Source organism: Scylla paramamosain, chromosome 1 (genome assembly GCF_035594125.1).
Source record: "Scylla paramamosain isolate STU-SP2022 chromosome 1, ASM3559412v1, whole genome shotgun sequence".
NCBI classification, from domain to species: domain Eukaryota; kingdom Metazoa; phylum Arthropoda; class Malacostraca; order Decapoda; family Portunidae; genus Scylla; species Scylla paramamosain.
In genome coordinates, this window is record NC_087151.1 from 33,875,681 (window position 1) to 33,891,702 (window position 16,022).

At 35.1% G+C, this 16,022-nt stretch overlaps 1 protein-coding gene and 1 long non-coding RNA gene across 13 annotated transcripts in view; one reads left to right on the forward strand and one right to left on the reverse strand.

Annotated features, from left to right (window-relative positions):
* Window positions 1–361, forward strand: part of LOC135104412 (uncharacterized) — a 31,776-nt gene extending 31,415 nt beyond the window's left edge. For all 12 annotated transcript variants that reach the window (XR_010270442.1, XR_010270440.1, XR_010270435.1 and 9 more), the window contains one exon: window positions 41–361. This is a non-coding gene — a long non-coding RNA (uncharacterized LOC135104412). The remainder of the gene's footprint in view (window positions 1–40) is intronic.
* A 1,222-nt stretch (window positions 362–1,583) lies between these two features.
* LOC135104403 (zinc finger X-linked protein ZXDB-like) overlaps window positions 1,584–16,022 on the reverse strand; it is a 90,915-nt gene continuing 76,476 nt past the window's right edge. Inside the window, exons 7-8 of the mRNA XM_064011806.1 lie at window positions 15,314–15,381; window positions 1,584–10,929 (exon numbers count right to left, since the gene is read on the reverse strand). Coding sequence (XP_063867876.1) covers window positions 10,743–10,929; window positions 15,314–15,381 — 255 coding nt within the window. The 3' untranslated portion in view covers window positions 1,584–10,742. The remainder of the gene's footprint in view (window positions 10,930–15,313; window positions 15,382–16,022) is intronic.

Sequence of the window (16,022 nt, forward strand, 5' to 3'; positions counted from 1 at the left end):
GTATAACCTCTGAGATAACTCCTCCATCTTCTGCTTACAGGAACAGTGCTGTATGAGGAGCCCACTGACCCTTTGTTTGCATCATACTTGAAAGCTAGAGACCTGTTGACCAGCTAGATGTGGATATGTAGCCACTTCTGGTGGTATGTTGATCCTGTGCTGCACTGCAGCCCAGTGAGTTGGGGTGATCCATTACTTGAGGGCACTCACTGGTGCTACAGTGAGCTCTGTACTTCACCTCTCCTTGAGGATCCCCTCTAAAGTAGTCTCGGATCCCAGGCCAGCCTCATGCCACTGTGGCTTCTTATTGCAGCACAAGGCTGGAACTACTTGCACATTACAGAATAAATATTGAAGGAAGTCTCACCTTTCCATGGCCCTTAGAGTTCCTCCAAAGAGCTTCTCCACTCTCTTCATATTCTCATCTGGCTTCATGAATGGATAAGGGTTCTCATGAAGAGAGTGCTGCAATTCCTGATTGCTATTAATACATTGTATGATCACCTCACCACATTTGTTGGTTGGTGCCCTCTACCATACCATATGCTGTTCTATATTCTCACCAAAAGTGATATCAAAATGGAGACCTGCTTGCCTTTAAGGGATGTCTTGCATCTGCTTTGAATTCTCAGAATTGCTTGTCTAGATGAGCTTTCTTAGTTTTATGGATTTTTCTGTAGTACTGAATCACAAGTGGTTAGTTACTGGACTGATCAGCTTATCATAATGGAAGCAAAGATTTCAACTCGAATTCAGCAGTCTACCCATGAAAAGCAGTTGTTTAAATCTGTATAAAATTCCTAGGAAACTTTATCTCCCCTGTGAAGTGTGTGCAAATGCTCCCTGGAAGAAAGTTCATAATTTCCTCCTTTCTCTTAAAATAGACCAAAAATAGCATATCGCACATTGGTTTGAGGAAAACACCCAAAAAGATCCACTAGTGTTTTAAAAACTAAAACCTTGTAATCTGCTATCAGATCTCTGGGCATTTGCTCCTAATTACATATTTCTCACACCAATTTAGATTAACAATATATGCTATTTTTGATATTTCTGTTTATGGGAAAGGAAGTTGCAGAATAGAACTTTCTCCCATTTCACAAATGGGCTGCAGTTCACATGGCTGCCTTCAGTGCTCTTCTTCAGCTGAGCTCGGATCCTGTTGCCAATTGTGCAGAAATCAACCACCTTGAAGAAGCAAATGAACATTGCACCCATGTATTATCAACACAGAGAATACGGGAAAAATACATGAGAGCAAGCAGATCCCCAGTACAATCACAAAAAAGATGGCACATGGTATGCTAGAGGACACCAATCTTCACTTCAAGAAGAGATCAGCCAACACCAACCATGCACCTCCTACATTGCATTACTAACTAATGGCAAAAATTATTAATACTTGTGGGTGGAGGGAACAGGTTTTGATAGCTTGGTAGACTTACTCATAAAACAAACTTGAACTTGTTTAGGGTTAAAAACTTAAATCCTCCTATCCATGAGGAAATATTTTTTGGTAGTAATCTTAATCAGATTCTGTTTTCCTGATGAATTCAGGTGTAATTCATGCAAGAAAAGCATCATCATCATCTCACATTTAATCTAAACACTGTACCACAGGGCCAGATGGGGCTCACATCATTGCTCTCCTACATATTTTCCTCCAGTGAATAATTAAATATTCTAATCAATCTTGCATTAATTATTCACTCAAAGTTACAAAATTGATTTATCAGTCTCAAATAAATCTTCACCCTTTGTGTTATGAAGAGCACAAACCCCGGCCCCATACAGAAGGAACATGTCTTCTCATCATGGTCCAGCAAAATAAATTAATATTAATTAACATTAGTTTCACTTGTATACAAGGCAGTGGGTACACTATTGGCTTCCTAACCTTGGCAGTGATGAACTGGAAAAAGAGCCTCACAGTAGTCTTCAGTACAAGAGATCAATTACATCACAAGCAACATCAGCGCACCATGGCAGTAAAATCTTATTTATGAATATAACAACAGTTTCCATGGAAGGAGAAAAACTCCTTTATTCAAAACACTATTGCAAAATAAGAGTAATTGGTGTTTCCTTCAAAAGTCTTTAAAAAGGACAGTACCACATATATATAAGTTACCATCATACAAACAACATTTTTCTCAGCGCATTGTCATTTTGTATATTCACACACAAGAGCACTTTGAGTATGATGAAAGAGCATTAGAAATGGTCGTCATGTGGTAGACAGGCAGTTACTGTAGCTGGCATACATCCTATCTAAACACTTATTGTTAATTACCTGACTGGTACTGGCAGTGCTGGTTTCATTTATCACTATAACAATACAATAATAGTTTGGACAGTGTAAGACCCACCCAATAATTAAGAAAAAGAATACAATCAAAATACTCAAACAGAATGCTACAACATGGAAAACACACATTATAAATCATTCATCCAAATTGTTGATATCATTAAAAATTAATGCCAGGTGGCTCACATATGCCTACAACATACACAGTAAAATGTTTTGGGCGCTGATGTGCTAAAATCCAGGCAATGGTTATGCAACAAAATTCTTCCATGCTCACTTCATACAACAGTTGCATGCTTACACTTCATCTTTCAATGTGGTTCAATACAAATTTTGCTCTACAGAAACATCTGATGTCTGTGAGGAATGTACATACATGTTAAGTGTGTGTTCTTATGACTTAGATATCAGAGTATCAGTTGTCATGACCCTCTTGGCCTCCTTCCTTGTCATTAAGTTTAGACATAGATAGGGAATGATCACTGACTATTCATTAACACTCAATTCTGCATAATGTTTTACCTTAAATCCTTCTTTAAATGGCTTATATCCTATCTAGAAAGGTAATTCACTTTTATGTAACCTGATGCAGATGACAGTCTGATGTTGCCCACATCCTCCCACACCTACTACATAACACTCCATAACACCAATTATACTTTAGAAAAGGAACTGGCTGACCCTTTTGATGACTGTGGGTAGCATGTATTTGTTAAGTATTTTCATATTAAATTCACTTCCATCCTCAAATGTGACACTTTCAATTATAAGTTTTTGATGAGTAGAATCTATGGGGAATATAATAAAATTTTCAGGTGCTTTGCAAAGAACATGCCATCCTGTTCTATATTTTCCAATTCACACGTACTTAATTTCCCACTGTCTTTCAGCAAAAGTAGCATGGACACCGGATGTAATTATCTAAGTAGCTAGTTCTGTGACTGCTGCCTTGCTCTTAACAACAGTATCCATAATTTTTATCTGAAAGTTTACTTGCCAGAAATGACAAACCCAAGGAAGCTAGTGATATGTTCCCTACTGCAGAGGAAAGGCACTGGTTATGCTTGTTTTTTGGCCAGGGCTCTATTTGTAAATCATAATGAGGACAGTTGGGAGTTTCTTATTCATTTCTTAATGAAAAGTTATATATGCACTAGTTTTCCATATATAAAACTTGTCTGGAAAATTTTAAACTTTATATTATTAACTAATCAACAAGTATGCAGTGTAGATGACTTGTGTATTCTTTATATATTTCTGTACTTCTGTATGAATATCACACATAACTCAGAAAAATAATAGTATATGTATTACATGAGGCATACCATTTTTTGCAGTGACTATCTACACAAAGTGGCAGTTTACATGCTAGCAATGCCCATTTGTTATTCAGTGCTCATACACAGGATCTTCAAGCCAAGAGTGTGCAAGTTGCTTGTTACTCACCCCAAAAAGAGTGCCATATATATATATATATATATATATATATATATATATATATATATATATATATATATATATATATATATATATATATATATATAAGCAGCTCAGATGCTTACTCCAATGTTCATTCAGGTTAGATACTGATTTACATAATCTTGTATGCAATAAAAAAGTTACACTACAAAGTTTTTAATATAAAAAGTAGTAAGCATGACCATGTGTTCAGATAGGGAAATATATTCAATATTTCATAATTATGTATATGAATTAAATCCCTGGCCATGATGATAACACAGCCTAATATATTGTTACAATGAGAATCAAGTAAATTAAGTGATAAATTTTGCAATACATCTGAAAACTCCAATACTCAATAATATATATATATATATATATATATATATATATATATATATATATATATATATATATATATATATATATATATATATATATATATATATAATATATTTAGAATGTGGCCACCAACAGCCTCACCCAAAGTAAGCCAGGTAGGGCACAACAGTGTGCTGCCCTATGTTTCATGTGCTCGCAAACTGTGGAGATAATACAGTATCTTCAAAACTGCCTTGTTTTCTATTGTGCTATGGACACATGGGATGAGTATCTAATGTAAAAAAGTACAAAAAATTAACACATCACTTGTTTTAAGTGGTCAATATCCAACAGACATGACATGGATGCATTCAGAAGTTATATATCTAAAACCTAACATGTTCTTAACCATTTTTACATACATACAGAGTTAATACTCTTACAGCTATAAATGCATCAATTACTGAGTTCCCTTGACTGTCTGTTGAGAATTTCAACTTCTGAATACAGTCTGATGGTACTGAAGGCAAATAGATGCAGGAGTAAATAAATATTAATAAAAACCACAGAAGGAATGGCTAAAAAACAGTAAAAAGTAACTGGGTTATGAATAAACATTTTGCATAAGGTCAAGTCAGCTACTACCTGCAGGTGACTTTACCAACAATGTATCTCGAGGATAACTCAGCATAAATACTATGGATGTACCTGGAACACACAGACCATACACACTCAGCCAATAGCATCATTTTTTTTTTTTTAGCTAAAGAAAAAAAAAAATTTAATTAGCAATTTTTTATAGTCCTGTTCTTAGAACTTCAAAAATGCATACTAGTAACTAAATAGGTTTAAATTACATGATGTAAAATCTACACTGGTGCATCATAGATCTACAAATTTATTTCTTTTACTCTTTATTATATGAATGGGATTACTCTTTTCTGCTTTCTTATTGCTGTTTTAACAAAATGATAAATATGTAGTGACCCCCCCAAAAAAATCTTGAATCTTAGTTACAATACAGAAACATGGCATTGGATTTACTTGTGGATGGAGTGCATCTAACTATTATGACTGTCTTCAAAACTACATTCCCTGCAACCACTGATCATCAATTTGTTTAGATTTCTTTAAATAATATGACACTTCATTTGAATCAAAGCTGTCAGATTTGCAGGATCTCAAACTCACAAGGAGAAAATAAATTTTTAACAGATACTGATAGAGTAACCATTTTTGACTTATTGTTAATATGTTGTAGTACACTTTATAACATATAAAGTTCTCTCCCAGCTTGTATTAGGTAAATATATATATATATATATATATATATATATATATATATATATATATATATATATATATATATATATATATATATATATATATATATATATATATATATATATATATATATATATAATCATTGTCATATACAGGACATTTCCAGGACATTTCTGAAAGGTGTTGAAGACAATGATGCCAACCACTGAAGTATAACAGTACTTTATGAAGAATAAATAAAATTAATAAATAGGTAAATCAGTGTAAAACTTTACAATATAGTGCTAAACACACTGCTCACAACCATAGCTATATATTTAATACATTCAATGCAGAGGTTAGTTTGCTTAGCTGAATAACTGCAGGGACAAGGACTTTAAATCCCTGGTTAGAGGTAAGCAACTTCTGTTGATCTTTCATGTTTGAACTCCTGTTCACTTTGCAAAGGAAATGCAGGTGTGGACCAACACAGAAGATTTAAGACCAAGCTGAGCAGGCATGAAAGCTAGCAATCCTGCCCGTGTGTGTGTGTGTGTGTGTGTGTGTGTGTGTGTATGCATGCATACATAGTATGACACATTTTGCAGAAAATAACAGTCACACTACAAGAATGATAAGCAGGCAGGCTGAAAGTGTGTGCATACACACATGTACACACAAGGCCAACATCCACCATGAAAGGGGTTATCCAAGACAAGGCACCAAATTCATAGTCACTATCACACCCACAAGCACTCAAAACATTTTTGCCTCTAAGCTTCTAGAGGGATGGAAAAGTGAACATATTTTTAAATCCAAATATCTGTTAGACCATCATCATGTTTCCTCACAAAGACCCTGTATTCAACTGCAGAACCATCCATTTTGTAGGTAAAACCTGTGCTGTTTACTGTACCTCATAAATTGTATTTGTCATAAGCAGATATGTAGATTATTGAAAGAATGGGTCTGGACTGGGATGAAAGTGAAGCAAGGTGGGTGATACAAGCAAAAAAATATGTATATAAAGTATGGTGATGGGTTTTCAAACACTAAGCCTACAATGCACTAAGGCTGTTCTGATTATGTTTACATTATGTGAATAATTTGAAGCCTGGACAAAAATTATGCAGCACTGGATACAGAAAAGTTTAAGAAATATCAAGAACAGCCACATGAATTCATGCATTCCTCTCAGTGAATAAGGGGATGGGGATGAGGATGATGTAAATTTAGTGGAATTCCTAATAGTGGTTATGACAAATACAATCTTCGGGAGGAGAATTAAAAATGCCTCATTTTTTGTTCATCCAGACAGCCAAAATTTATTATTTTTATGGCCTCAAAGCTAAGGAAAGTTAGAATTTTTAAGCCTTGTATAAATACCCATCTCAAACTGAGGTTTTAGATGTACAGCAGGATCCCAAATACACTAAACCCTTAATAAAGCAAACATTGGATATAATAAACAACTCAAGCCAACTTCATTATAAGAGGCTGATGTTCACCCAATGTGATAGTGTCTCCAAATTTTGTAATGTATACACTCAAACATGCTGTTATTGGACAGGACTCGCATGAACTGTGGTGCATTTTGGTGGTGGGCAATGGAATCCTTCTACACTTGTCACTCAGAATATCAAATATTTTAGTATGTATTGCTGAATGTTTTGTCTAGTTCTAAATTCACTACAAGGCCTTGCTGAAAAGATTTTTGAATATGAAGAACTTTCAGATATAGCAACCTTGCCTTCTGCACAGCTAGTATGTTATGTTGAGGATAAGCAATGAACTAATGAGCAATAAAATATTCAACCAAGAATTATCTGACAGCAAAAACAGTATGAGCTCCAAACAAAATTTATGAAATATGATGAAAAAGAAACAATGTCATCCAAGCAAAGATCACATAGCACAGGTTACTGCTAACCTGGGCTTCAGTCATCATCAACCATACAAAGCTTGGAGTCTCTCCCACTATATAAAAATCCCTGTAAAGTTAGAGTTTTGCATTATTTTATCTGCACATGGCCAACAGTTGTTGCCATTTCTAATGCTTCATCTGACAGCTCAAAATATGAAATGCAAGTATATCCCTATCTTACATGCCACCAAAGGGGATACATATCAGGGTGGTTGATGATGATCTGTTCTCTCATTTCCAGCTGAGGTGTAAGGATTAAGATGGATACTGAGGAGTACTTGAGAGGAAGAGGAAGGTAAAGTGCATGTATGTGTGGTGGGGGCAGGGATGAATGGGTGAGTGCCTTGTCTCAACTACCATGCTTTGTGGGTATGCCAACTGTGTATATATATGGATAAATGTTATGATATGAATTAATTATAATGCCTGCATATATTCAATGTGGGTATTTGTTGGCTTCCAAAAGTGTAACAAAAATTTGGCTTTTTTTTCTTAGGCTATACATACCAAAAAAAAAAGTTTTAATGAGCACCAACTCATCCTCCAAGTTTCTGAAATATGTGGAATCCTACTGTACCTATTTTTCCTCCATTAAACCCAATGTGTTTTTTGTCCTAATTTGTGTCATAAAAAAAAAAAAAATTATATATATATATATATATATATATATATATATATATATATATATATATATATATATATATATATATATATATATATATATATATATATATATATGACTCCATTCTATGCCATGACAAGAAAAGAAAAGGGAAACAAATTTCAAAGAAGTTCTAAAATTTCAAAAGTATTAATAATATAACAACTTTTCATTATGATACATAGCAGACAAGATGTTTAAAGTTTTCTCTGTAAAATTTATGGAAATTAACACTTACTCATGTCAATCAATAAAACAAATTAAACATATGAAAAAAAAAAATAATAATAATGCCTTCATTTACACACTTAAGTTATTTAAGCTACAATTAAAAGTAACAAATCACAATTAGAAATGTCATCTTATTAGTGTAAGGGTGTAAGGGACATTCTCACAGAGCTTGTTTACTAAAATGCCATAAATGTACTGGAGTCTTTGCTTTAAGGCAGAAGAAAAAAAATTTAAATTTTCAAAAATATAGTAGAACACCTCATAGGCTCAGAACACATTAATAATCCTGCTTCCTCAGGCACATTCAGAATGTAGAATATTGTGCTTATTCCCATGTAGAAACATTCTAGAGATACAGTATTCCTAGTCCAGTGAAAAATTATATTAGAACTCTTATTTAAGATGCACCAGTGTAGCTTTTCCACTAATACAAAAAATACCTTTGAAAACCATGATAAATGCAAAATGCCACTCATCCAGTAGCTATGACTGGCAATACTACTGAGTTAGTACATATCAAGAAAATAATTTTGATTTGGAAGGTCACTGCTTCCATCCAAACAGGCTGAGGTGCCACAGGTGCTGGAGGGCTGGTGGGGGATGAGGGTGGGGAAGGCTGGGAAAGGGATGGGTTTGGGGTGTTTGGAGCAATGCATGATTTGATTACCTTTTCATAGAAATTACCACTATTTTCCTCTACTTGATGTGCTATGAATTAATAAATTCCCAAATGGGTAAAACAATGAAACTAGAAATAAACGGAGGACAGACAGTCATTGGTACATTTAGCTTTCATAGGTCTTAATCCTTGCATCACAAATGCCCATTTTAGTCAAAATGCAACAGGACTTGAAAAGCTGAGGTAAAAATATCACAAAAGACCTGAGAAGAAATTTCTTCCTATCAAAGCAAAAATGTCAATGAAATTCAAACTCTTCATTTGGTGCAATACTTGGTAATCACTTACAAATCACTGTCATTCTGAGAAAATTTTTTTTTTCTTTTGGTTCAAAGTCATGCAAGGCATTGTCAATCCCACAAACCCAAGTGACTAGTATGACAAAGCGACTCAGCAAAAGGCTAATTCGCTATAATTTTTTTTTGTGTGTGATACGGTAGAAGAAAACAGATGCCAGCATGTGCTGTCATTTTGAAAATTACTGTTTATGAAAATATTCATACTAAGTATTCTACATGGTTAAAAAATCTAAGGCTGAATAAGGTTTCTTTAATGATGGCATTCAAGTATCTTCTACCAAATCCCATTTGTAGAAGGGTTAACAGCCCTATGTCCTACAGAGATCACATTGAGCGTATCTGAAGTTTGTTTAGAGGTGAGGAGGGATATTGTCATCTTGGCATGGGTAGGTTACTTTTGTAAATATATGGCACCACATATTGGGTAGAGGAGGTAACAGGACTCACCCTCTCTCTTTACAACAGCAACTAAATAAAAGGGACAGCAAAACATTGAAGTACAAGCCATTAATTCAATATCACTAGTACAAATAAAAACAAAATGGTTAGAAATGGGTACAATCTTTAAAAGTAGCAGCTGTCTAAGAAAAAAAATCAGTATTGGCAGTAATGAAATATAGATTTTTATCTTCAGAAAAAGACAACCTAATGAAGAGAATGAACAGTACACATATTTAAATGAAAAATTAAAACATCAAAATAATAATAAATCTTATTATATAATGGGCAGTGTTGGCATACTAGGAACTATCTTGAGCCAGACCCCACAGTAGTCCAAAGCTATAAGGACTTATAAATAACAAAATATAAAAACACTCACACATGTAAAATTAACCTAGGGCATAAAATCAGATCTCTTGTACATCAATGTAGACAAAATGAGATGCAACAAAAATACAGAGTTGCAAACACACAAACAAATATACAATAGGGGCACCCGTTTTGTTGTGTGTGGCTTGGTCTGGCTGAGATGTTCCTGATGTCTGGCAGTGGTAGTTTCTGAGTGGCCATCTGTCACCATTACAACGCCACCTCCCAGATATATGGCAGTTACTCTACTGTTAGTAATCAGTCTATAAGACACTATAATAACTACTAATCTTTACAATCAGATATTTAATATAAATACAATTTCAATTATCTAACAACAATCATATTTCCTTATAATTTTTCAGTTGCTATTGTTGCCAAATATCTGTATGGGAGCAGCAGTGCTGGCTCACTAGGATTAGGTATATATATATCCTAACATTGGTCACATGACCTTTTTTACACAAAGTAATGGTATTAAGAGCTCCTGGCAGTGGACAAACTATGCTGGTTGTTCAACTCTCACACTATTTACAAATATACACAGTATACTGTACACACAGACACATAATATTTCCCCTTAGTTTGCACAGAATATCATTTTTGGTCCAGTATTTGGTCCATATAATCCACAAGTTCAACATTCTGAGCCTCCACTGTGGGGAGAAGTCTCTCCTCCACAGTCATAGAGGAATGCTCACATCACATACACACACTGTGTTACTCCGTAATGGAATGAGATCAAGACCTAACTTTGTCTTTAAAAATAATAATTTTCCCTAAGATCACACAGCTTTAGTTAATTCTAAAGTTTTAGGACAAGAAGAGCTTTTGCGTTTGTGTTTGCGAGGCCAAGCCGTGGTGGGATAACACAGTTGAGAAACAATCAGCTTGGCCTCCGGGGACAGTTGCTCCAGGGGCACCTGTCGCATTGGTTCCAGTTGGTCAGAGGGGATCCATTCATCAGCAAGTCTGTCAAAAAACAACACAGATGTAGTTACTAAAGAAATGCATATCACACATGTGTACATATATCAAAACATATACAGTGGGTATGAAATTTCTATGAAATTACACAATATATATGGTATTAGAGATTCTAGACCTTTGAAATGAGACTTGTGGCATGAAGACTGAATAATAATTGTAAACATATATAAAATTCTTTCTGAAATTAATTTGTGTGTGTCTTGTGTTCAGTTAACTTCAACTGCCATAACAATTCCCTTACATTGTTCAACTTCATAGAATTCTGCTAAAATCATCCTATAACATGGAAAAATCAACTGCAAAAAGCATAAAATCTATAATAATTAATTTCATGTTAAGACCTTGTAAGTTCTAATATATCTTATAATTCACTATGTCAATTATGTCACACTATGATAGTCCATGCAAATGGAGGAAGAATAATTAGTTTGGAGCACGAGCTGCTAATGCAGCTGGAACTCATCCAGATTCTGGAAGAAGTTTTATGTTACAGTTGTTACTGACTTGTAGTGCTGATGCTCCAGCAGCATGAGATCCATTAGATGTAGTGAGGGGGACTTGAAGGTCAGTCAATAGCAAACACCAAGTTCAAACACAATATTTCAGGTACTATGGATCATGAAGTTCATATTACTTCTCAAAACATACAAATGTAAGCAACTCCAGCCAGCAAACTGCTAGTACATTTCACCCAGAAACAGTTCTGACACTAAAAATAAAGTTTCCATAAGACAGCATGGACTTGTATTTTCTTGCATACAACTGATACACAGGATAGGCCCCTTTCACATAGGATCAATTAGCAATGTGGCTCATGAGTAGTGCTTCAGCAGTGCTACTCCCACAAAATTGCTGGTGCTGCTAATGGACATTTTAAGCTCTGCTTAAGGCACATTTCACAAGGACCCACTTAGCACTTCTCAACAGCATTACTGATTGTAAATACTGGAGGTAAATGAAGACTTATGCACAGCCATAACCAAGAAATTAGAGCTGCAGATATGCATGTTGTTTTTTGTTGTGACAAGTAGTTCTGCTTGTCACAATACTTGGCATTCAATTGTAGATTTCATATGTAGTTGCAGCTGTACTTTTGGTAGCACGTACATGGTGCAAGTGTGGCGCTGCCAATGCCCAACTTGGTTTAACATTCCCTTAAGCACAGATACAAGTGCACGTTAGCAGTACCACCAAGCAGTGGTGTTCTGTGGCCCCATGTGAAAGGGGCCACATACAGAAGCATCAAACCCAAGTAAACTTTTTGCTACCAATGTAATTATTTGTGCAGATTGTGCTTAAACTTTCCTTCACAAGATTAATTTTCATGCTTACAGCAATAATGATAGCATCTTTATAATCACAACTATACATTGTGAGAATGTAGTAACTCTTTCCCATACTTAATACAGTGACAGCAGTCCACACTCTTGCGAAGAAAAAGATTACAAAACCACCAATGAAGCCAATTAATCATTTTTTTTTTTTTATGTAGGACATAGGGGCAACAAAAATCCAATAAAAAAAAATGCCCACTGAAATGCCAGTCCCATAAAAGGGTCCAAAGCGGTAGTCAAAAATTGAAGGATAAGTGTCTTGAAACCTCCCTCTTGAAGGAATTCAAGTCATAGGAAGGTGGAAATACAGAAGCAGGCAGGGAGTTCCAGAGTTTACCAGAGAAAGGGATGAATGATTGAGAATACTGGTTAACTCTTGCATTAGAGATGTGTACAGAATAAGGGTGAGAGAAAGAAGAAAGTCTTGTGCAGCGAGGCTGTGGGAGGAAGGAGGCATGCAGTTAGCAAGATCAGAAGAGCAGTTAGCACGAAAATAATGGTAGACAGCTAGAGATGCAACATTGTGGGGGTGAGAGAGAGGCTGAAGACAGTCAGTTAGAGGAGAGGAGTTGATGAGATGAAAAGCTTTTGATTCCACCCTGTCTAGAAGAGCAGTATGAGTGGAACCCCCCAGACATGTGAAGCATAATCCATACATGGACGGATAAGGCCCTTGTACAGAGTTAGCAGCTGGGGGGGTGAGAAAAACTGGCGGAGACATCTCAGAATGCCTAACTTCATAGAAACTATTTTATCTAGAGATGAGATGTGAAGTTTCCAGTTCAGATTATAAGTAAAGGACAGACCGAGGATGTTCAGTGTAGAAGAGGGGGGACAGTTGAGTGTCATTGAAGAAGAGGGGATAGTTGTCTGGAAGATTGTGTCGAGTTGATAGATGGAGGAATTGAGTTTTCAAGGCATTGAACAATACTAAGTTTGCTCTGCACCAATCACAAATTTTAGAAAGATCAGAAGTCAAGCGTTCTGTGGCTTCCCTGCGTGAAATGTTTACCTACTGAAGGGTTGGACGTCTATGAAAAGACGTGGAAAAGTGCAGGGTGGTATCATCAGCGTAGGAGTGGATAGGACAAGAAATTTGGTTTAGAAGGTCATTAATGAATAAAAAGAAGAGAGTGGGTGACAGGACAGAACCCTGAGGAACACCACTGTTAATAGATTTAGGAGAAGAACAGTGACTGTCTACCACAGCAGCAATAGAATGGTCAGAAAGGAAACTTGAGATGAAGTTACAGAGAGAAGGATAGAAGCCGTAGGAAGGTAGTTTGGAAATAATGTTCAAACCCTTTAAACTATCAACTTATTCCCTTTGTTGTTGACATTTACTTCATTTTTTTTCTCTCTTCAAAAGGGCCTTTCATCTTTGTTATATTTCTCACTCATTCATGTCTGAAGTCTTCTTCATCCTTTCACTCTTTCACTCTTCTATTACTTGTACACTCTATATATAGTCTTTTCAAATATTCCTCATTCACTTTGGTGATTCCTCACTCTCTCAACTTTTTCAACCTATCATGCCTTTTGTCTTTCCACATTTCATCACCATCATCCCTATCACTCTAACAATAAACAATACATTTTCTAAGTCTCAAACATTTCCTAAATGCTTGTATTTCTAAAGTTAATTATATTAAAATCTAATTTTTCACAGGTTACACTAATATCTGGGTCACTAACTCCAGAATAGCAACTGCTTTGCCATTAACCATGGATTCAGTTATTGGAAGCCACAGAACAATATAGCAGTGACCTTCAACAAATCAATTTGCTCCAGGACCTTGCTGATTAGCTAGCAAAATATAAGTACAAAATTTCTTTCAAAGTTATCATTAACACTGACTTTGTTCCAACATGACCAAGAAAACAGCAAAATTAGAAAAGTCCTTTTGTTTTTTTTATAATTGTTGCACTGAAGGAAAATGCTATTAGTCCACAGCAACTTTCCCTTATGATAGTAGGTAGATTTGTGACAAATTCAGAGTTATTGTTATTCTTATAAAGATGGATTAAAAAGATTTGAAATAATGTGAAGTAGTTTTACATGTTGAATAAGGCTTAGCAATGATGCACATCCACACATCGCATTGTTTGATCTCCGTCTCGGTGCCACCAACCACCCTACCAGGATGGTCACACAAGCCAGCCATCCCCTGCCATCATGGTCACCCTCATTTCACAACTTCCTACCTTAAGTGGCATTATCATTTATTCTAGGAATTTTTTCAAAACAGAAAAACTTTCAAGATCCAGGGATTCCATGGTTATTATTATTATTATTGTTACTATTATCATTATTATTAATACTATTATTTTATTTTTATTTATTTATTTATGTTTTTTTTTTTTTTTTTTTTTTTTTTGTGGACAAAACTCAATAGATTGCTGAAGTTTTGAGTGACAATCTTGGTCCATATTTGTTGTATGATTTTAATTTGCTATGAAATTGTAACCTAATTACTAAGGGTAGTTCATAATGCAGAAATTTTAAAGAATATTATAGGTCTCTATTTTATCTTTCTCTTACGTCCAATTATGTACATAATTCAAGTTGAGGCTGTGATCTCGAGATCAAACAGGTAAAATATACTCACCATACACTGCTTCTTTTCACAGTGTGATATGTGATTATTACTACGATTAATTTTAATTTTTTTTTCTTGAACATCATCTGAAAACTAAGACAATGAAGTTGATTTGCAGAAGAGCAAATTAAGCTCCCAGGTGCAATCTGGCATTAATGGAGATAATGACTAGCTATTTACTTCTAAATTTCGTCAAAATAAAATTGTACCTTAGGTTATTTCATCTGCTGAATTCTGATCAGCAGACAGAAGAGAGTTCCTATTTAGAGGAACTGCAGGGTCACAAAAAAGTGATCCCAATAGATGTATCAAATCAACCTGCAATAATAAAGGATTCCCCAGAAAACCTTAACAAGAGAGTCTCTTGTGCTTTGTTGACATACAATTTAACAATTCTTTAAGATCAATAAAAACACTTATTTTAACACTTACATTCCTGGTGGAGACCATCTAACTAAGACCTCCGCAGAATCTTTGCCACACGTTCGTCTTGCAAGGACCTGATGAAACAAAAATTCCTCATAAAGCACATACACAAAGAGCTGAATACTTTCTACATGTAATCAGGAGATACTAGACAAAACAGATCTCATTAATTTTCTTATATGATTAGTAAATCTTGTTAAAGGTATTGTCTTTTCTTATTGAATCCATCTATTCTAGGTATTCAAGACTACCATTCTTTACAAATTCAACTGCAGACCAATTAAATCATGTTTACGCATTTGAAAATCACAAAATGGGATCTGAAGTAAAAAATAACCTTACAAAGGTTTATTTGTGCATCAACCCTTATGAGCTCCAAAGGCACAAAGAAGGATAGCCAATGCCAGGAGTCCCACTTCTTTAATTCCACATAAAGTCAAGGCCTTAGGAATAGGTGGTTATCTACAATGTACCCATTCTTCTGATGACCAAGAATGTGTGGCCAGACAGAATGACAACACTGACTGACAAACAGAGGAGAATGGGTGATGGCTCAATTTATTTTGATGACACCTGCCATCTTAATGAGACACCTTGGGATTATGTTTACCATTACCTAAGATATTGTCCAGACCATTGATGAGAAGGGATAGGAATTTTTACTATGTGGCAACATGTACAAGGTTTGTTCAAAAGTACTGAACCTTATTTATTT